General features: G+C 42.4%; 2 protein-coding genes across 2 annotated transcripts in view; one reads left to right on the top strand and one right to left on the bottom strand.

Annotated features, from left to right (window-relative positions):
• MTTP (microsomal triglyceride transfer protein) overlaps positions 1-9,703 on the bottom strand; it is a 29,083-nt gene extending 19,380 nt beyond the window's left edge. The window contains exons 1-6 of the mRNA XM_015862082.2: positions 9,518-9,703; positions 4,694-4,881; positions 4,093-4,236; positions 2,017-2,124; positions 1,536-1,652; positions 333-472 (exon numbers count right to left, since the gene is read on the bottom strand). Of these exons, the coding sequence (XP_015717568.1) occupies positions 333-472; positions 1,536-1,652; positions 2,017-2,124; positions 4,093-4,236; positions 4,694-4,881; positions 9,518-9,578 (758 nt within the window). The 5' untranslated portion in view covers positions 9,579-9,703. The remainder of the gene's footprint in view (positions 1-332; positions 473-1,535; positions 1,653-2,016; positions 2,125-4,092; positions 4,237-4,693; positions 4,882-9,517) is intronic.
• Positions 9,704-13,043: 3,340 nt separating this feature from the next.
• On the top strand, positions 13,044-21,818 carry TRMT10A (tRNA methyltransferase 10A). The gene is given in 8 exon segments (XM_015862132.2): positions 13,044-13,372; positions 13,835-13,997; positions 14,995-15,043; positions 15,046-15,140; positions 15,592-15,666; positions 16,648-16,797; positions 17,948-18,053; positions 21,261-21,818. Coding segments are annotated over 8 exon segments (1,002 nt in total). The 5' UTR covers positions 13,044-13,175; the 3' UTR covers positions 21,428-21,818.
• Positions 21,819-22,423: the final 605 nt, after the last annotated feature.

Genomic DNA, 22,423 nt, shown 5'->3' with positions numbered 1-22,423 from the left:
CACATAATAGAAATGAATATCCACCTAAAGTATTTCTTAGCAATGAGAGGACTCAGAAACAGAACTCACACAGAAGTAATGTGTTTTTAAAAATATTTTGGCCAGTTTCAGCTGCTTCAATTCATTTATTATGGGTGCCATTATTTCCTACCTGCAGAATGGGAGAGCCTTTAATCAAAGTTGGGCTAGGTGCCATAAGAATACAAAAGAGAGCTAAATTCTACCCAGAGAGTTCAGAGCATTAGATCTTAAAGCTGTGAGACAAACATATGTAATCTGACTTGAACCACAAATCCTGTAACCATCAATGACAGTCAAATTTCCCAACTTACTTTGAAACTATTTTGGCACTTGTTTTTCGTCGGGAATTCAGAAGGAAAACATAATTCTCTTCTGCCTTGATGGATTTAATGAAACTGTCTTCCAGCACATAAATTGTGGCAGATGTGGCTTTTGTGCTGACATCTAAAATCTGAAAGTAATTAAAAAATAAACCAGAAGGAAGGCTGATAAATAAACAGCAGACTAGGAGAAGATCTCACAGTTCCAAATCACAGCAAAGTACACGATGAAATATAGTAAGATGAACTAAGTGCATGTGGGTTGATGGCATCTCAAGCTAATACTGCAAATAAGGAACTCCCAGGTTTTCACAAATTCCCTCTACCACAAGAAGCCACTCATTTTGTTACCATGTGTTTCAGATTCAATATGAGAAATAAAAAAGGTGGAGGGTAGGAAGCTGTGAAACAGGCAGTAGCTGGGGAAATACCTGGTAACCTTTAGATGAAAATATACTACAAAAAAGATCAGAAGTTTTTCCAGGAAAATCAGTTATCAATGAGATTGCCATATTCACATATAGGGAGCAAAACTTGTAGCTTTGCTTGATGCATTTGTAAACCATTTGAAGTCTTCTTGGCAAGTGTGAAAATCAGGAATTCTGTCACTGTGTTAAGCTAGTTTATAATCAGAGTATTTGCTATATTTAGATTTATCTGAGCTGGGGAGGGTTAGGTTCTAACACAGAGAATCCCAATGTCCTCAGCATGTGTTCAGCCTGTACTCAGCAGTAACCACTTCAGAAAGGCAGCCACTAGTAAGGAGGGATCATTGAGGCTGTAGCAGGACTTCAGGTGCCTGGACAGCACATCTACATTACACCTGGGATTACTCTCATGCATGCACAGCCAGAGTCCATTCAGGAGCCAGCATTTTGGCCAGCATTTATTGTGTAAGCTGAATGCTGTGAGGTAGCAGCTGTGAAAGAGGTTACAATAATCACTGTTTGTCCAAAAATCATGTGAACACATTTGCTAGACTCAGTACCAGCTGAGGTGGTTTAAGCATGAGAAACAATTCCCTTTCTCCATGTGGGTATTACATATGAAACTTGTCCTAGGAGTACCCCAAACAAACACATAGAATTTGTTTTCTGTAATGCCAAGAAAGGCCCTTTGAAAATATGGGTAACAGCTAATAAGGATGTATTTAAATTAGGCAGAATGGATTTTGTCTTAGTAAAGAAACTATACCTGGTTGTGGCTGGTAAATCCCGTTTTCTCTATTTCACAGGAGTCCAGAGCTTTTATTTTAGTCACTTGATCTTGCTGCACCTGGTAGGTAACATTGCATTTCCCAGATATGTCCACCTTGGGGGGGAAAAAAAAGAGATAAACTTTGTGTGGATACTTGGTTCAATTTTAAATCAACTTATCTATTGAACTGAGCTTAGAAATCAATTGACTGTTTAAGTTGGTTTCTGTCCGCATTCTGCTAAATTGATAAAAATACTTGAAATCAAAAGGATTTAACCAATTCTTTAAGCTGCTTGCAGTGACTTGGCTTGTGTCACCAGATTGTCTTCTCATCTCCAACCTCAAATACAGTCAGAGGGCTGGTTTCTACCGCACTTCATTCCTTCTGAATCCAGCTGGAGCTTCAGCGCTGCCTTCTAGATCAGAGTGGGCTCTGTCTGTTTCCCTGATGATTATCTTGCCAGATATAGCACCATACCTCACGAACACTACCAGAGTGCATCTGTAGCTGGAAAAGGCTGGCCAGACCTCTCTTCAGATTTTGAGTAAAACCAGGTTCATTTTCATATGAGTAGAAGTTCTGGACCTGTAGGAATAAAAAACAAGTATGTAACAAATGCAGTTAAATGAGAAATAAAAAGTTCTAATCCTTTCCATTTAAAAAAGCAACATCTTCACTTCTTCCAATTGGGAAGCTGAATTTGGACCTCTGGTTCTTAGTTAAGCAGAGGTTACAGAACCTCATGATAAAAGTACAAAGATTTTTTTAAGGGTTCAGCTGTACCTAAATACGGGTTCAGTGTTGTGAGCATCTTTCCGGCCATTTAGGTGAGAAACTGGAATTAAGGTAGAAAATGTTACACAGTTTTAAAAGTTACTCATTTTTTTCTACATTGAGCTCAGATAATTCCTTCTCACTCGCACATACTATCTGCTGCACTTTAATCACAGGCTCAGAAAAACAATGAATCATAGATAAATCACAGAATCACTTAAATGACGTGTCAAACACATCACAACCTTTGAACTTCAGGGATCAACTGTTGTGCTTGAGCCTCCCCTTTGGCAAGGAGAGACTTTGCACCTCCACTTTGCATTCAAGGTGCTTTAAAAGTGCACTTTTTCAGGGACTGTAAGTCAAGTCAGCATGTTATCTCAGGGCAACCCTGGAAAGTGAAATCACTGTGCCAGGAATGAAAGTATCACAGCACAGAAAAATCATAAAAGGAGTGTCCCTGTTATTGAGAAAAATCCCAGGTTTTTAATGTCATATCTTAGTCTTAGCAAATGAACTGCTTCTACCCATGTATTTGCGATGCTCTGAGAGCAGATGTATTGTAACTGTGTTCTTTGGACACCTCAGCTCTCCGTCAGGGATGTGTACGGTTGGGAGCCAGTGCTATCCTGTTTCTTTTTCTGTTGTGTAAAACTGATGACAAGGCTGAGTCTGAAAGTTACTGAGTAGACTTGATAGCAGCTGCAATGCAGTAGGCTGAGCTGGTGGCCAGAGTATGTACTCAGTGCCTATTTACAGCAAGAGGTAAAGATCCTGTCAGGATAGAGTGTCACAGCCCTCACTGTGCTCCACAGAAGCAAAAAGGGAGCATCAACCTTCATCCTTCCTGCTTTCTCACTGCCCCTCTACCAATGTCCCACTGACTCAGGCTGCTGAGGGGAGAGCAGGACTGTTGGCTTAATGCTCCTGGCCGCCAGCAACGGGAGGGTGGAGGAGCATAGGGAGCTGTCAAGGGCTGTTGCTCAAACCTTGATTCTCTCTGCCTCGAGTGCAAGGAAACAAGGAATGGTTCCACAGGAAAAAAATGTGGAGATGCATGATTCTCCTTCTGAACAAGACTGGAATGCTGAGAACTGCAATTGAACATGGGCATTCCTACAGGGAGATATTGTCTCAGTGCTCTTCCAGGGCAGGCTGTAAAGCTCAGGCACCAGCTGAAGTGCACTTGCACACACTCTTTTCCTTTTGATTTTTGGAGTGGGTTTCCCAGCAGAGAGACAATATGAGGGATTGTTTTCAGAATCAGACTCACTGATTTGGGAACACTGAAATTGCAGATGACAATGAAGTCAGTAAGCAAGCCAGAGAGGTGGGTAAAGCAGTCAGGCAAAGATACCTGATTAGGGTTTAAAGAAATTAACACCACTCCTCATAGACTTGGTACTACCTCCCCCATTACATACTGTATTACCATTTTCATCTTCATGACTTGGATAAAATCCTGGCCTCGATGAAGTCAATAATGAAAAACCTGCACAATGACTGTGCATATATCTGTGTATGTACCCATAAATATGTGACCAAGATGCCATTTACTTACATACAGTGCTCAGAGTGCACAAGGCTTTAAGGGCCCCTTGTGCAGGTGAATTATAGTATGTTTTAAATTACTCTATTTTGTACAGAAAGATAGGACACGGTAACATGTCAAGATCACTGAAAGGATAGTGAGTCATTACATTCTGCATGTCTATAACAAAAGATTTGCCCCAGGTGCCCAGAGTGATTGCATATGAACTTTGAAAGACAAGGTCTTACTTTTCCACGGCCTAACTCAAGCACCATGGGCCTCTGTAGAGCTTGCAGATATTCCTTCCCGATGATTGTCTCTGTGCTCTTTCCTTTGAAGATGCTTTTATCAGATGGACGTTCATTCACATTTTCTACTCGGACATCTCTTAACTAGCAAAGTAAAAACAGAGAAAATTAATGTAGAGAACACACTAGTATTGGCCTAGGATAGGCTGAGTAAACCAAATCACTTCAAACCTAAACAGCAAAAGCAGTCTATACTTAGCAAACATAATGATTTTTAGCTAGATCTGAAGATTTCAGCATATTGCCCCTCACATAGGAGCTTGTACAGAAGTTGTTTGAGGTTAAAGAAACTTTCTGAAGCAATTTCAAAACACAGGAGACATTCTGAAGCTCTGGCTAAGGAAGCTACATATATTCTTGTGAAGTCTTACTCTACAAGAAGCAGCTAAATGGAGAAGCTGCTTTTAGTTGATGACAACATGGTAGAATCAAATATTTAGCTCACCTTCTGAAAACAAGTTCCTCAAGGTTAGATTAACAATTAGATGATAAAGGCAGGAAAGGTTAGGCATGTTCTAAGTTACATAATGGCACTAATTACCATAACTTTGATCAACTGGTCATCATCATTTTCAGGATTTCTCCATAAGAGGTTGACATCCACACCAGCAGAAAACCGGTAGCCTGCACTTTTCTGCAGGGATGCTTTAGCCCGATCAACATAGACTTCAGCAGTGTAAGCAAATTTATATAATCTATCATTACTTAAGCTTGGCCCAGTAGTGTGCCCTGTTTGAAAAGGAAAACAAAATCATGTTAGAAATGACTAATACATCATGACATCTGAATTCCCTCTAATAAACACCCTTAGAAAAAATTAAAACATAATTGTCCACAAAAGATTACAGGGGATCTTGATCCCCTTGTTAACAGAGATCATGCCAACAGAACAGTTGTATTTTCTTAAATTGACACTAGTTTTATGTATACAAGATAAGAACATCCACAAAATCCTTTGGTTTAGCTCCATACTTACAGAAGTAAAAGAGAATCAGGCTCTTCGCTTTGGCTGTGTTATCATAAGAAATGAATGCAAAATTATTTGTAAATCAAAATGTCTTAATTACTCGTGCAATTTGTGTGCTTACAATTTGAAATGTACTGAAATCACTTGTTGGAGCCGATAGAAATTGTTCTCTGCACCTCTAGCACATTTAATGGGAATCTTTCAGTTGACAGGTTTGCCCAGGGATGGTGTAAGTGTAGTGAAGACATGGAGAAAATATAGTATTTAGATACATTAATTAAGACCTTTTTTCTTTAAAATAATTTATTATGCCTGTAGCTGTGATTCTGCTGCTTATTGATGTATTTTAAGGGATATAAAAAGTCAAAACCCAGCATAAATGCAAGTTGTATATCTACTGTATGCCTGGATTAGCAACAAACTGGAGAAGCTGTTTCCCAAGGATTCAGTTTCAGAGCTGTTAGTGTAAATAAAGTCTGCAGCATACGAATGTCTTATTTTTCTTTTCTTCTGTAAAATTACTTAAAGTGCCCCGTGTCTACATCCCTTCTTATCTTATTTTCTCTCATGCACAGATCTGTGAGGAACGTGTAGCACTACAACATTAGCCTCCAGGCACAGGCATTAAGACTGTGTCCCAAGAATGTGGCTGAGGAAAATCAATTTCAAAAACTGTGCTAAATAGGGTACACGGGATATTCCTTTTCACTGCTTTCAGGGGCTTCCCCCTCTGCTGTGGATGGCTACAAAGGTCTCTTCCACACAAGACAAACTGATGAACTCAGTTTGTAGAGGGAAGGGAATGGAGGAGGAACTGGCTGTACACAAAGTGCTGTTACATCCACAAAGTAAACACACATACAGTGACCTTAGGTGCTATCTGTAAATGTCGCAGAACTAGCCTCTTGTACCCGAGTGCTGCATCGCTGAAACCAGCAGGGCTTTCTTTATGGTGTTCAGTAGGTATAAAGCAGAAACAAAAGCTTTACAACACAATTAATCAAAGAAAAGCCAAGTGTCGTCCTCAGGGAGCTGCATCTCTGTCTTATGATAAGTACAGGAAAAGAAAACAAAGAAAAAAAACCCAAATCTTAAAGCATGCTGTAACATAATCAATGTGTTCAAAGTCCCTTGCAGAGAATTAGCAGGCTATCTTGATTTGTGTCATGGTCCTCAGTGTTTTATCTGACTCTGCTAAATAAGTTTCAAATCACTGTGTCAGTAAAAAGGAAAACCAAAGTATTTTCTTATTCCACTGTCAGAATTTAAGTCCCTGGCAGGTAGGCAGTGCGGGTCCATCATGGCTGGATGGACACATTCTGCAGTTCTCAGAGTCCAAAAAGCATTTTTCCTATGGTTTTGCTCTCTTTTTTGCCCCATTCCCACTGACATCATAGCAGTATGTCAAGGTTAGCTTTGAAGAACCTGCCAGTGAGGAAAAGAGCAACCCCTCTGAGTCTGATTTGTGAGCTGCATAAATTGACAAAGACACACAGACCCAAACTGGCTGAGGATTTACGCCAGCCAGAGATGTGGCACTGTTATTTTGGTAATCCCAAGGGAAACAGCCCGTATGTGTGTGGGACCTCAAAGCTAAGGCTACTGATTTTGTAGGGAGGCTAAAGCATTAAGGTTGGCATGAATCTCTGTTGCATTTTTGGGCAGTCTGCTTTAAATAGAAAAAGAGGAGTACAAACCTTCCTTCAGGACGCTGTGCCATCTCCTAGCCTCCTCCCTTCACCCTCTGCCCTTACTCCTATCACCTCTGAAACCACATCGCCTTTGGGAGCAGAGGGTACTCAGGGTATGTGCAGGGGATGGCAACCTTTCAGGAACAACCCTGCTTCCTTGCAGCAGCTCTGAGCAGGCTGCTTCCTGCATTGAAATATCCTTCACAGGCAGCAGAAATGGCAACACTGGTGATTTAGTATTGACTGAGGTTGACAAGTGCAACCCGCTAGGTGCTTTCTAAAGGCAGAGGATGACACAGCCTTATCTAAGCATAAAAGGTGGGGGAAAAGCATGTCCAGGAAAATTGATCCGGGTGCTGAGAGACATAAGTCTAATTAGTTATAGTGGGTGTTTGTGCTTTTCTCCCTCTCATTTTTCAATTAAAGGTAACTTTCACATATCCTTTTCCTTCTCCCACAGTTAAACCCACTGATTATTTTTTTTCTTATTGACACAGTTCTTCTTTCTTCCTCTCTTTCAGCAGTTTCTTGTCCCTGTCTGTAATAGGCTGCTCCCTCCTGAAGGAAAGAGCTGAGCAAAGGACACAGGAGGGCAGTTTCTTGCAAGTGTCACAGAAAAAATGAATAACTGTAAAGTGTTTCTTGGAGGTAGAACAATACCAGGTTCTGAAAGCTTTCACCATTCCATATGCAGACAGTGCTCAGGGCCCCTGGGCTGAAAGCGCATTCAGTTGCAAGACCAGCTTCACTGATGGCAAAGCATGAGCCAGTGGCGGATCATGGCAAGAGAAGAAGCAGAGATGAGGCAGTATTGAAGGCAACCATGAGGAGTCAGCAGTTATCCTGGTGGAAATGTGGATGCCAGAAGAGACAGCTGGATAGAGTGGTCATTTGAAGAGGCAAGGAGTAAAATTGTGCCCAAGGGACAGAAACGCACTGTCACTGCCTGGAACTGGCATTTAAAATAGCAATACTAAACACACATGCTATCTTTCATGAGAAAATCACTGGTACTATTTAAGAAGAAATATTGCTACAGCTTTCTGATGTAAATCTTAAAAGACTAATCATCCATACTGCCTTCAGAGGCTTCTTCCCTTTCTATTCAGTGGAGGTCTGTGATCCTTGCAGCCCTTACAGCCATTTGCATTTGGGCTGATGGCAAACATCTCACTGCTGGAGGAGGGAGGAGGAGCGGACATAAAGGCTGTCTTGGGGTCAGAAGTGCATGCTTTCAAGGTGGAGTGCATAACACATAGTTTGACTGGTAATGTTAAGTGTCTGTCAGTAAGGGTAACATGCCAATTCTATAATTAAATCATGATACTGTATAATACAGAAGGTTACACTGCATGAGTAGAGACAGCTGTCAAGTCCTGTGCCGTTTATTAATACATATGGCATGCACAGCATGTGTGTCTCTAACTACTAGCTGGCTCTACCTTCATAAATTATATTTGCCACTGTTTCTGATATTGGATAGCTTCAAAAAGCAAACGCCATCCGTTTATTTGAAAACTGGAACTGCAGTAGGAAAGTTTCATGTGTGCTGATCTAGCTTTAGCGTTTCTAAAAGGTTGATGCACGAAAAGGCAAAAACATTCTATCCTAATCTGAGCTCTGTCACAGAGGCACTAAGTGGCCTTCAGGCCAGTCATTCAGCTCTGCACAAGATAGATGAGACCTTGCAGGGCTGATTGGAGGACAAACTAGTGAGCAAATGCTTGCTCACTGCACAGGGGATGTAAGGTGATAAACAGAACTTCACATCGGTAAGTTCTGATTAGTTGATGTTACAAGAAGCTGGGAAGAGCAAGCACCAGAAGTGTGGCACATCAGTACCAGGCCATTACTGTCACTTGACAGTTTAATGTGAGTTTTCTACTGCAAGAGGAACCACCTGCAAACTTCTTTGTTTTATAATTCCTGTCATAAAAGGGTCTGGAGGCAGGCAGGAAGGTTGCTGCTCTATGCTTTCCCAGACATGGTGCCTGATAGGAGTACTTCTCCCACCTTTTTAACAGTTTAACTTGCAGCTGAGTGCTCCCCTCCTTCTCTCCTCTCCCTGTGAAGGACATTCGCATTCAATTGAAAGAACAGACCAATGTACAGGCTAATGCTGTAAGATTGCTGCTCCTGTAAGACTAATGTCAAATTGTCCACAAAGGGCCACCACCAAAAGGCCATTTTCCTCCTTCAGTACACTGGTGCTGCTGGAGCAGGCAGTCTCCAGATTTCATGCCCTTGACCTTTATGCAGGACACCTGAGTAAAGGCCTGCTCCATGGGCCTGTGCAGACACCCAGGTTTCCGTGACTTATTGCAGACCAAGCTCCCAACTAAATTAACGGGATGTTTGCTACTGACTTCAGTGGTAGCTGAGTCAACTGCTTAGAAATGAAACCTGGACAGCTCAGAGCAGTTCCTGGCTCTGGTCCACTGGAGCACTTCTGTATGTCTAACTTAACAGTCCCCCTCCAGCTGGTGCCCCACAGCACGTCTTGACTAAGCAAGGTCAAGATCCGCAGTTTCCTGGTTTGCACCAGTGCCTGTGAGCACCTGAAGACATCACCTCTTCCCTCCCTTGTGTTAACATGAATGCTACCAGCACCTTTGTAATTAACAAAGGTGTTTGGCAGTACTCAAGTACAGCTGAGTAAAGATGTTCATGCATCTGTAGAAAGACAGTTACACCTTGGCTGACCTACCTTTAACGGAGGCTGAATACGTGGAAATGATGCAAAGGAACAGCACGGTAAGAACAATCATGCTGGACTGCCCCGAGCTCCTGACTGCAGCATGAAGTGCAAAAGCCTCCAAGTAGGAAGAGAGCCTCCACGGAGCGAACTGCTGACAATGGAGCAGCGCTTGCAGAGGGACCTGCCGCGCCAGCCACTGTGTTTATCTAGATGTAGTAAAGGTCAGATTCCAAATTCCACACTCAGGTACTAAGTTCATGGAAGGACTTCCAGTTAATTATTAAGAACTGGGGTAACCAGGGGTTTTTACCTGTTTTATTGATTACCTCAGCTTTCATTTTTGAATGCCCATGCAGCCACATTGCTGAGCAGTGGAGGTGGCCTCCAGGCCTGGTAGAACCTGGAGCTCCCTCCCCTCCTCCTCTGCTTTAACAAAGGTGTGCTGCTGCCAGGGGCTGAATTCTTACTACTGTTCTCCAACTTCATGTATCAACTCTATGAGCAATCCCAGGAGCAGATGCTTTGTAAGGGTCTGGGAGCAGAAGTACAAGGGATTTATCACTGCCATGAAAAAAAAAAAAAAAAAGAAATGATGCTCTGCTAAGGAGACTGATGTGTGATATCAGTTCCTTGGCTTTTGTATTGTATAAAAGAAACTCTCTTTTAGCAGTCCCTTTATTACTTCATCACAGCAGCAGATTAGAAACTGAAAAGCTGAAACAAGCCAGCCACTCATCCTGAACAGGGCAACCAGGCCCTTCTTTTTTCACCCATATTTTCCCCTTTCCTCTTGTTGGGTTTATCTCTCAATAAGCTCTCACCTGACTAATGCACACGTTTCCCCATTTCCTCTGAGAGCAAACCCCAGCCCATCCCACAGTCAGCCCTGCTGCTGGAGGGCTCATTAAGGAAACCCTTGTCCCTTGGATAACTGCGTGGCAGCGTTTCAACCCCACGCGTCCCTCAGAACACCTTGCACACCAAAATCTGCACCAGGACACTCTCTCTCCCCCAGCCAATGAAGTCCGCTTCTTTCCGCATTGGGAGGGATCTACTCCTGCGTGTTCAAGTAGGGATAAAATATGTATAAGAGGGATAGATACCCACCAGCCATTATCGTGCTCTCTTTCCATATTTCAGAGGTTATTATAGCAAGAGATTATTTTCTTCTCCGGCAAGCTAGGTCCTGTAAATAGCTCCCTGCCACAAAATGACTTCTCCACTATAGGCTGGAGTGCTACTTGCATTGTCATTACATTACAGCCTTGGGACTTTTGGCTGGCTGCTAGCTACAAATATCCCAACTAGAGCAGTGCTGCCTCAGGCTGTATTTAACTACTAGCAATACCATTTCTGTAATCAGGTCTTCTGTATGAGTGAAGGACTGTTAGGTGAGAACAGCCTTGGATAGCACAAATGCCTCCTTCATTGCCTTGTGCTGACAGAGAAGCCGGGTACAGTGGCTGCAAATGTCATGCAATGGTGAGAAGCAGCAGAGCCACAACTTGTTCCCTCCTTCATATCTCCATACCTAGTGGAAGCCCCCTGGAAGTTCTCTGCAGTCTGTGTGTGTGTGTATGTGTAGAGGGAAAGAGGAAGGGAGGGATTCATAAAAGCAAGCCTTGTTCCTGCTACTCCCTGGTTTATTAGGTACTCTGCTTCTCAGGCTGAAGGGACTGGAGGCACAGCCTCATGTATACACCAGGGAAGGTATCTAAACAGTGCCCAGAGCAAACACGGGCCAGATGGGGTCACCAGGAGTCACTTCCAGTCTCTATGGATGCTCCAAGAGACAGATTTTCCCTGTCTGAGTATATCCCTGACTCCCTAAGCCAAGTCCTTCTCCCAGTCTGCAGGAGGAAATGTCATCAGGAGGACATACACTTTCATACTGCTGTTTCCTTGTGTGCCGCCCTAAGCTCTACACTTATATTTTCTGCACGCTGTTCTACTGCATGTAAGAGTTAGGTAACCTGTGTGTGTGTGTGTGCATTTTTGCATTCCAGCTGATCTTTCTGCTGTATTTGGTAAACAAGAAACTTCTTCCTCCTCTTACACTTACGGGACATGGGAAATGTATGTTTTCCCTAAAATGAAGCTAAAGGAAGAAAGGCCTCTCTTAGGACCAGAATATCAGAGGCCAGATCCCCTCATCATTTCAATTGGTGTAGTCGTTTGTACACCAGCCAATTGTATGCCCGTTACAGAACTAAGTATCTAACCATCGCGTATATGCAGAGAAACAGTGTTGTGCACTTCCATGTGCATGTATATTTATATCTAAAAAACAACATACGCGCATTCAAAGCACACTTGGTGTAGTCTTCGGATACCTGGGAAAGGGGAGGCCTGAGCCTCTTCTCAGTTATGCCAAGGCTAAATCAGCTGTGACTTCCTTAACATCAAGTGACACCCACTTAATAGGTCTTGCACCCACCAAAGTCCACTAAAGGCAGAGGTTGTGGGATCAGCCCTTTAATGGACACCTCACGCCATGCTGGCATATGTATTAGGGTCAAAGTGTATTACTGTTGCTGCGCATTATCCAGAGTCCAAACAATAAAGCTCATATCTTTATACGACCTTATAAAACTAATGAGATTTCCTCACATATTTCTGGGGCTGATGAAACATTTTTGTCTTCCTTTCACAAACGCTGATGTGACACTCATGGTTCTTTCCTCAAACCGTGTGCACCAAAGCACCTGGAGCCCATCTTTGCCCTCCAGATAGTGCTGGGGTGAGCATTGCTCCCAATACATCCTGCTTTCTGCAGGGAGGGAGACGCACAGCCAGACCTGGTGTATAAACCTAGATACTAATATTAACATAACCAGGCTTTTAAATAGACGCAAGGAGAAGCGAACGCAAATCTGGTTATTTATAAAGTAATGTGGGAAATAATCACAAATGAAATCAAATATTACAGCGAATACCCAGCATGAACACCAGCTAAAGGTCAGCGTCTTACAGTAGTGACCCCATACAGTGCTGTGACTTTAATTTAGCTGCAACAAATCCGAAACCAGCACCGGGACTGGAGCAGTGTGTATATCTGGAAGCAGCGAAACCCGAGACACACACACAGCAATGCGGACGGAGGAGAAGAGCTGATGGCAGCACCACTCTCCTGTTTGATGCAGGCACCCCATTAGCCACAGGCCAACAGCCATCAGCATATGGAATTAGGCTGCCCAGACTGTGTTTTCTCTCATAACCCCATGCTCCACTATTAGCTCCTATACCAGGGCAGCGTGTTCACAAAGCGATCAGGAGGGGAAGGGACGCTGTCCCGGCGTGTCGGCACCAGGCTGACAAGAGCCGGCTGGTGGGGGCTGTTAGATGTGGAGCTGGAAGGAGGGCAGCACAGCTCCGGGGGTCCGGCTTTAAAGGGAACGGGGGAAGGAGCCGGGGCGGATCGCATGCAGCCCGGAAGAGGCGGGCGGTGACCGGCGGAACTACGTAGCGGGCGTCCGCTGCCTGCTGGGGGTTGGAGGCCGAGCGAGTGCGGCCTGTCGGGCGGATGGTGGTGAGCGGGCCTGGGGGGACCGTACGGGGGGTATCATGAACCGGCTGTGCTGAGGGGAGCGGGTGAGATGAAAAGTGGGTTTTCATGAGGTGTTTATCGAGTGTATGAGATACAGGTCAGTAAGGCAGCCAGAAGCTAATGTCATCGGGAGCACCGACAGGAAGCACCATGCCCCCCGATGCACCTGAGGTGGAAGGAAAGGTGAAGTCGTGTGACAGGCAGGTAGAAAGGAAGGAGGGCACAGACAACATAGAATGCATGGAGCCCATGTCCAAAAGGCAGCGGAAGAAGCTACTGAAGCAGAAACAGTGGGAAGAGCAGAAGGATCTCCGTAGGTATGGCTCTCAAAATGGCTTTATTAGTGTGTGCTAATTTGTTGTAGTCATAATGTGTCAGCAGAATCTGTGCCTAGATAGCTCTAGTAAAGCAGAGTTTAAAGCAGTACTCATAGTCTGCTCCATCTAAGTATGAAGAAGCTGTAAAGGTTTGCATTTCTCCATGCTAGAAGTGTGCCTCAGCTTGAAGCAGACAGGAGGAGGGCTTCAAAACTGCATGTTACTGTCTTGTCGGGAGGGAGGAATCATCACATCTATTTGTCTTTCTATATCCAGAACATCACAAGCAGAGTTGGGGTATTGGTTTCATGGTTCTGTTAGCACAGATGTGAGCAACAGAGAGGAATTAAACTACCACTGTTGTGGGCCATCCACCTTCATCATACAACTGTGCATTTATGTGCATAATGTGCACTTCAGCAGCTTTGGCATCATTTTTCATAGATTTATCTATTTGTGTAGGCAGAAACGGAAAGAAAAACGCCAGAAGAGGAAATTAGAGCGTCAGTCAAAATCAGACACCAGTATTGAAGGGAATGACAGGAAGCGTCTGCGAAGGGAAGCTGTTCCCAGTACACTGCGCCTCATTGTGGACTGCAGCTTCGATGACTTGATGGTTCTGAAGGTAAATCAGATTTGCCCATCAAATGCAAGTGTTGGAAGATTCTCGGGTCGCAGCGTTGATACAATATCAGAACAGACAGTAGCGGATAGTCAGCATTTCTCAGGTTGTGATGACTTGCAGAACTGCTCACGTCAGTTGCAGATATTCTCAGGGTTTGGAATGTACCTTGATGTATGTTTGCTGAAGATTCCGATCACATTCATGGAGATGTGGTGAGCTGGTTTGATTCCAAAGCACAGGAATATAGAGACAGTTTGTGCAGCGTGTTCTCTATGAAGCTGTATGCAATTCTGCTTCAAAATGATTTTGCTGGAAAGGTGGTAAATGCCACATCCAATTACTTTTTCCTTTGAAATTGATGTGAGGCTTCCACATCCTTAGAGAGGATCCATGGAAATTAGATCTCTTAGCATTATGAGGGTACTGAGCTTTTTCTCTTAGGTACACGAGAGGTGATTGGGACAGGATGGCTCTGGTTAAGACACTTGATCTGCCATTTCGAGATCAGAACAGCTTTACTCCTACAAGGAACAAGCATTACTTTGCAGCCTTCTTTATGAGTGCAGCCTACAGTGTCTAAGGCAGACGTCTTGCCTTGCTTTTACCCTGAGCCTTTCTATTGCTCTGACTTCACTGTCCTGCAAGACTGTGTGAATTAGAGCTTTTGCAAAGCCCATCTGTCTGCTCTTTGACTGTAATGTGGGGCATGTGTAGCACTGACTGAGCGTTGTTGTAGTGCGGCAAATCTCAGTGATTCCTAAGATTAGTTTTGAATGTTTAAATGTGTACTTAAATCTCGGTGATTTTGTTTTGTTTGTTTCCTTGAACTATGTGAATCGAGAGCATGCATAGAGGTGTTTAAATACACTTTTGTAGATATATTTTTCCATGTCAGCAGAATCCCTTCTCAAAGGCTGCTCCTTCTCTCAGGGTCTGATGTCCGCTCTATGTCAGCAGTCATTTTTGCCAGTTAAAAGCCTCCTTTTTCTCTCTTTAGCTTCTGGCTCATGGTAAAGCATTTTGTGGTGGTCTGTCTGAAGGACTATGTAAAACAAATTGTGTTGTATACAGGATGTTAAGAAGCTTCACAAGCAAATTCAGAGATGTTACGCAGAAAATCGCAAAGCATTCCATCCTGTGCAGGTATGTTGAAACAGAGTACTGACTGTATTGCCATGTACAAAGTGTGAGAAAGGCAGTTGTAACACAAGTGGGCACAAAATGTAAGCTTTGTATTTTTTAATAAGAAAGTTACATCTATTTTAGCTGATGAATTTTCAACCCAAAAGTTATAGAAATACACACATAGAAGGGTATGTGCCTGTTGGTGCAGTGCTGGATACTGGTGTGCCACTAAAGCAGCGCTGATAGTCAGTTTTGTCTATGGCACATACAGGTGGAAAAAAGGGACTGTGTGTGTTTCTTTATGTTCCTAACTGCATGAGCGTGGTCTTAGTACCACTACCACTTTTAGCTAGATAGTAAGTGAGTGTTTTAGCTAATACTTAGGAGAAGAAAAAAACTGTACAGTGGGAAAACAAATTGACACGTTAACGATTTAGTACAGTGTACCTTTTGTTTGTTCTTTTCAAAGTTTTACTTGACCAGCCATGGAGGACAGCTGAAGAGCAACATGAATGAAAATGATAAAGGATGGGTCAACTGGAAGGTGAATATTCAACTGTTTCTATAAGAAGGGAAAAAGAAATCTTCCTTACAACTGTTAGCTGGGTTATGTATTGTGAAGGACCAGTGCTTTGTCTATGGTTATTTTTTCTGTGACTTCAGAGCAATATTATATTAAAGTGAGGCTCTTTGTGCTCTAAAATAACATACCTTAAGTAAGTCCAGGAGTGCTTGTCTCGATGAATCTAGATTTTATTTTAGCTATAAACACTCCACACACAGTCTTCATTTCTTCTTCTTGAACAGATTCTGTTCTCTGATAGACTGCTTGATTCAGGCAGCCCTGACAGTCATCTGTATGGCAGGGCTCTTTTCTATTTTTTATTTTTAATTTCTTATTGGCAAGTGCACTGCTTTGAAATAATGAAGTGATTCCTCTGTTCACTTCTCCGTTATACCACCTCTCAACACTGAAGTGTTCTTTAGAGAAATGGCTTGATGTAGTGTCAGCCTCGTCTTGGTTTTCCTTGTGTCTCCCTGTTAAACAAGCATTCCAGCAAATAGGAACACTTTGTGTGATTGAAGAATGGTTCCACTTGGAGCAAATTTTGTGTGATCATCAGTCTCCAAAGGCACAGAATAAACGTCTCATATCAACTCCAAAGAATTTAGTTGGTATTTAGTTAGCATTTGCATCTGGTTTTGCTCTTTTGGAAAGGTGGTCTTGAAAATGACTGGGATCCCTATGGGATGTAAAGTAAAGCTTGAAGGGAATCACAAGAACTTAAGGTTTTGCAGAGTTCTTCTGTGATTTCAGAAAGCTTCTCAGTGACTGTTTTACAGGCTGGTGCTTTAGGGAGCTATGGTGGGTCTGTGGGTTATTCATGCAGAATGCAATCTGTACTATGGGATGCACTGAAACATGAATGAGGGGCATAAAGCGACTCTTGTTCAGTCTTGGGTCTGTAAAGATTTCCCAGCAACTCATCAGTTAAATGTAGCTTTTTAAACTCCTTTTTTTTAGGATATCCAAATTAGAACAGAGCACTATAGTGAGCTAATAAAGAAAGAAGACCTCGTGTACCTCACCTCAGATTCCCCAGATGTTCTCAGTGAGCTTGACGAGAGGAAGGCGTATGTGATTGGAGGGCTGGTGGATCATAATCACCACAAGGTAAACTGTGGGTATGCTTCTTTACAGTTCTTGTATTCACATCTTGTTTTACATCAATAACACACACAGACAAGCTAACAAAAATAAATATTAAGAAAACTTCTTCAAAACAATTTCATTAAAAACTTGTTGGAGAAATGAGAAAACAAAACTGGTGGTGGTATCAGTGACTTGTGTGCCAGAGTGCAGACATGCTGAGACTTTTTAGGATTTATTCTTTTCATTTTAAATATAGGAACGGAATTAATAACACTGCTCAGCTTACTGAGGGCCATATTTTCAGACAGAAGGGTTTGGTTTCTGTTCATGCACTTGTGTGTGTGCTTGTATGTGCACGTGCCCAAAAATAGATGAAGAGCAGCGCTTGAATCTTTAATGTCCTCTTTTAATGAGTTTGCTTGTCCAGAGAATTTAGTGAAGTAATGCAAATGCCTCAGAGATCTGGTTCCATAGCTGCGCATGGGACCGTGCTGTGTGAACCTGGGAAGTCATGGAGAGCGCAGCTGGGAAATTAATGCACTGTTACTGCTTTTCTTCAAAGAAACCCCGATGTCATTTCTGGTGACATGGTGAGGCTTAAGATTCATTGCTATTTTTTTTAGCATCCCAAGTGATACTAAAGCAGTTAGTCCACAGTTAAAGGCTAGGAGGAAGCTAAAGCAAATCCCTTATGGTCATTATGCTATAAATGGTTACTGACTTTCCAAAGCTTTTTGTTTCTTTGTTTCTCAGGTACTAAATTTGCTTTTCTTCCCCCCTGTATTTCTTCCTCAAAAAACCAAAGCAACAACAACAACAAAAAAAAAAACAGTTACTTTAAACTGAGTGACTTTGTGCATAAGCTCAGGCTTGCCTTTGAAACAGGCTGTGCCCGGCGTGTTCTGGAGCTGTGTGACCAAATCTTGTTTGCCATCCTCTTGACTATACATCATAGAGTGACATGTGTTTGAGGTGGTGTGTTTTCTAGAGGTAATCCTTGAAGCAGGTACCATCTTACCTGGGTGGGTTTCTGTTTTTATATATATTCTACAGTGATAGTGAGGCAGTACTGGCAAAACTCTGGACAGAAGATGCTGATTGTAATCTTATCTGTATGTGCTGATATGGAATTGTGGTTCTCAGTCTGGTTGTTTTTATGCCTTTCCTCCAGGGAATCACTTACAAAAAAGCTGTAGAGCAAGGAATTGGTCACGCACAGCTCCCTCTGGGAAACTTCGTGAAGATGAACAGTCGCAAAGTGTTAGCAGTCAACCATGGTGAGTTGTAAAATACAGAATGATTGTGCTATTACAGGATACACCTGCAGTGTTAAGAATATGAAACCTCAGAATGTGCGCTGTAGTGAAAACTTAACTTGTTCCATGATTAATTTTGGCATTGCTTCCTCCCCAGCCTTATTTCTAGACTTAGTGGACAAGTGAGTAAAATGCTGAAAACCATTCCACATACTTTATTTATTCCATTGGAGCTTAAGCATATGTGATGCTTTTTTCACCTCTTCTGGCAGCTTTGTTCAGTTGTAACTGCTTAGGTACATGTATGGTGACCTCGTCTGATGAAGCAGTGCTCCATCTGTTGTGCTCTCATAACTGCATTTTTACTTAGCTTCCTGGTTTTGGTTGAAGTGTACAATTACTCTTTAACAAAGCCTTGACACCTCTTAGTCTTCCTGTTCTGTTATTATTTTTCAGTGTCATTAAACAAAATACATGGAAAATAGGGGCCACACAGACCAGTGTGGGGATTTCTTTTAACATGGGATGCAAGTTTTCATTTTGCCTCACTTTGTGTTCATTTAGTTTATTTGTCTTGCCTTGCATCAAGTTGGTTATATTATCAACACCTTGCATGATGGCTTTAATTTCATGACTTTAATTTCATGAAAGGGAAGTGATTGAGATGTGGATTTGAATGATAATTAAGATTATTTAAATATAAAGCAAGTGGCTTCTAAAACTTCATCTTCACACATCCTTTATATGGGCAGTAGCAGCTCTTAGTGCTACTTATTAGAAGCTCTGCTAGCTGGAGTTTTATTGGAGAATTTTTCTACAGTAGTCTTATACTGACCTCTAGTGTCAGCATTTTTGAAGGCTATTTTTTGGGGGGGGGGGGGAAAGATGGCTTACATTCGCACATTCATTTATTTGCTTTATGATATTGTGCACGTTTCTTGTGCTAGACTTCTAGGCACCTGGTTTTACTGCAGTTTAGTTGCTGAGATGTCATACTGTGTGGGATTGCATTCGCATACCCTTCTAGAATATTTTCAGGTTGTAGCTGAAAAACACGTAACACACAGACCATTTGTGAGGTAAAGGTTCTGCTATGGCAGTATTTGGCTTATGGATTTTAGGCAAGAATAACTCCAGCACTGCCAAAAGTGGAGGGACCTTATGGTTTAATTGTAGCCCTGGTCCATATTGTAACCCTAATAACACGAGCTAAGCTTAAAAAGACAGTTTTCAAGGGAGATGATACGAAGAAGATGAACAGAATCAAGCTCTCTCTCAAGCCTCGTATAAATTTCGTGCACGAGAGAAGCTTATTTGCACTGAGATTTTTTTTGTGTTTTCCTTAGAACACGTCTTGTTGGTACTGTAATAGCTCACTATTTTTGTTTTGCTTAATTTGACATCTAGGTGCCTGCTCTTGGTGCAGGGATTGAAGCTAGAAGACCAGAGTAGGGGATAGATGAGACTGGGACGAGACTGGGACCTGCTTGGTCCCTATGGAACTGCTATTAGTAGTGGTGAATTTGAAAAATCTCACAGGAGAAGAAATTCTTTTATTAACTTCCTTGTCAGTCTTTGACGCACTTAAATTGAATTGGGGCCCTCTGGTGGTGAGAAATCGCTAGCGTTGTTAACAGCAGAGACCATGTGCTGCTTTTCATTTATTTGCTTATTTGTACCCTTTGTTGGGGTTGTGTCTCTGTATAGTTCCATCAGTGTTTCAGAGCCTGCACTGCCATGTTATAATGGCATGAGGAACACATATACCTGTTCAGGTTTGGATCCCAAAGCTAATACACTTTAGTGTATGTTACAGTACCATCTTGTTCCATTCCACTCTGCACTGATGTCTACTAACTGTTCCCATTGCCTTTTCCCATCCTTGCTAAATGCTTCTGTTGCTATTGCAGCATATTATGGAAGCCTCTGTCACCCTCTTGAAGCCTCTCTCTTTCCATCAGTTCCAATTTTACTGTGCAGATCAAGGAATTTCCAAAGCAAGGCTGTTCCTTGTATTCCTCTTGTTTCTTGAGCAATCATTTTTGCTGCAGATGCTTTCTGGAGTAATGAAGAGTGTTCTTAATGTAGTCCTTTGATAGGTCAGACTTTCGCAGTACTTCCAAGGTAAAAAACCTGCTCAGTAAAACGGCCATCTATGTCAGTGTCACAGTGTCCTGTAATCTGGGCATCCTGGCAGGCTGTCTGGGAAACCTGGATCTAGGAAACCTCTAGTAAATGCGATGCTTTTCTGTAACTTGACTCTCAGCATCAGATCTGTGCAGCTCCTCCCCCATAGCTCCTCTGATCCTATCTCATATGGTGTCACCTGGCATCAAGAACATTTGCACTGGGTGCATTCTTTGAAGTCTGCATTCTCAAGTGTTGTTAGCACTATTCCTGTAGCCTCAAGCTTGAGAAACCACCCCTGCACCCCAAGCTTGTCAGCCATGTCTGGTTTACTTCCAAGCCATAGGACCTCTACTGCCTTACCTGCTGCTCCAGAGCTACAATCTATGGATGTTAAGAGTTTTTTGGGGGGACAACCTGGGATTTTTCTAAATAAGAATTTGGTGATTACGTTTGCATATGACACACTTTAGGGCTATTGTCAATTAGGGAAAGTTTTGGGAGGTGAAACAGAGAGGAACTGGGTAACAGTATGGTTAGTATAATAGCAACAGCAATAAGTTTGTATTATTAAGGAGTGCTGAAAGGGGGAATAATGAGAGTTTTTGCTTTAAGCTCAGATTTCATCAGGTAGAAATGGAAGATAAAGATTATGAGGTTATAATATGTTCTAGGAAGACTTTTTGGGGCTGCTTGTGTGTTATAATTTAGGAGGGAAGCAACATTGTTGTTAAAGCGCATCCACAGGAGTATTCCTTCCTAACATGGGAAGTGTAAGTGTCGGTGTAGAAGGCACTTGTGAGACCTGAAGGACTGGGGGGATGTTCCTATGTCCCTGAGAGGGGTCAATTCAAAGTGGAGCAACTACAGGGAAGTGTCACTGTGGTAACTGAGAATCTTTAGAGACTTCAATCAGAGACTGAAAGTGCTTGGCTTTGAACTGCAGCAGTATCAGAATTGCCACTTCTGCTTTTTCCTTCACTTCCTCAGCTTTACCCAAATGCATGTAAATATCTGTAAAAATAGATTTGGAGCTGTGTTCCTATCAGCGCTTCAGTTTCTTTCTTATAAAAGAGCTGATAGTCTTTCTTGACTTTGCAGTGTTTGAAATCATCCTTGCATACCTGGAGAAGAGAGACTGGAAGGAGGCCTTTTTCAGTGTCTTGCCGCAGAGGAAAGGGGCAGTTCCATTGGGAGAAGCCAATGATTCATCCCAAAATGCTCTGTTTGAGAAAGAAGGTGAAGACAACGACTCAGACAGCAGCTAGCCTGAGGAATAAGAAGATGGGGTAACACTGGGACATGAAGCAGTTAAGCTCTGAAGATCATCTGCTTCCCTTGTGATACTTCAATTGTCTCAATGCTTGGTAGCTTTGTAGTTGGGTCACGGTTATTCTTGGACAGAAAGGGTAAAACCAAATGCAGTTTTTATCCTGAAACTTCTATATTAATAGCTTTAAAAAATAAATTAATAGTAAATGCAGAATTTATTTTGTTTACCAAGGAAACTATGTTATTTATGGTGTGGTTTTTTTGTTTCATTTTTGTAATAATTGCTTGGGTATATTACCTGAAATACTTAATCATTGTTTTAATCTGTGCATTTATCTCTGTTGCAGTTCTAATCTATGAATTACAAACAATCTTGTAACCTCAAAACCTGTACCACTGGTGCCTGTTGCAAGGTGTTTGTGAACACTTAAGAACAGAAGTGAACAGATTTTCCTGAGCATCTCAACAGACAGTCACAAGCAACTGAGCTGCCTTTGTCAGCTGAGCCACTCTGATTTGTAGTGGCATTTTATGAAATTATTCTGATGGCAAAACATTTTTGTTTCATGAAGGAATTGTATGCAGCCCAAAATGCAGCCTGTCTTGCATTGCAGCAGTGAAATCAGCAAAATGTGCATATTCTAAAATCAAGCTGTTGCAAATCCGAAGCTTTCCTATCTGCGGATAAATGCAGACCGTGTTCCTGTACTTGCTTTAATCTACAGGATGTATGAATGATGGCAGGATTTGAGTGATGCCTACATGTAAGTGATTCCAGCAGATTGGGAGTGAGTAAGTACCTGCAACTTAGAGGTCCAGTATCCCACTTAATGCAGCTGACAGTAGTTGCCTGTGGTACTGAGGAGACATGTAACCAAATTGTGACCGACACAGAGCAGGGGGAAGCTGAATTTATGAGAGACCTGGGCAGTGATTGCCAGCAAGTTCTGAAGTTGGTAGGATTTATACGGCCTTACAAAACAAGGAGGTGC

The sequence above is a fragment of the Coturnix japonica genome, chromosome 4 (assembly GCF_001577835.2).
Source record: "Coturnix japonica isolate 7356 chromosome 4, Coturnix japonica 2.1, whole genome shotgun sequence".
Lineage (NCBI taxonomy): Eukaryota > Metazoa > Chordata > Aves > Galliformes > Phasianidae > Coturnix > Coturnix japonica.
The sequence above is the reverse complement of the archived record's forward strand: the minus strand, read 5'-3'. Positions and strand labels throughout refer to the sequence as shown.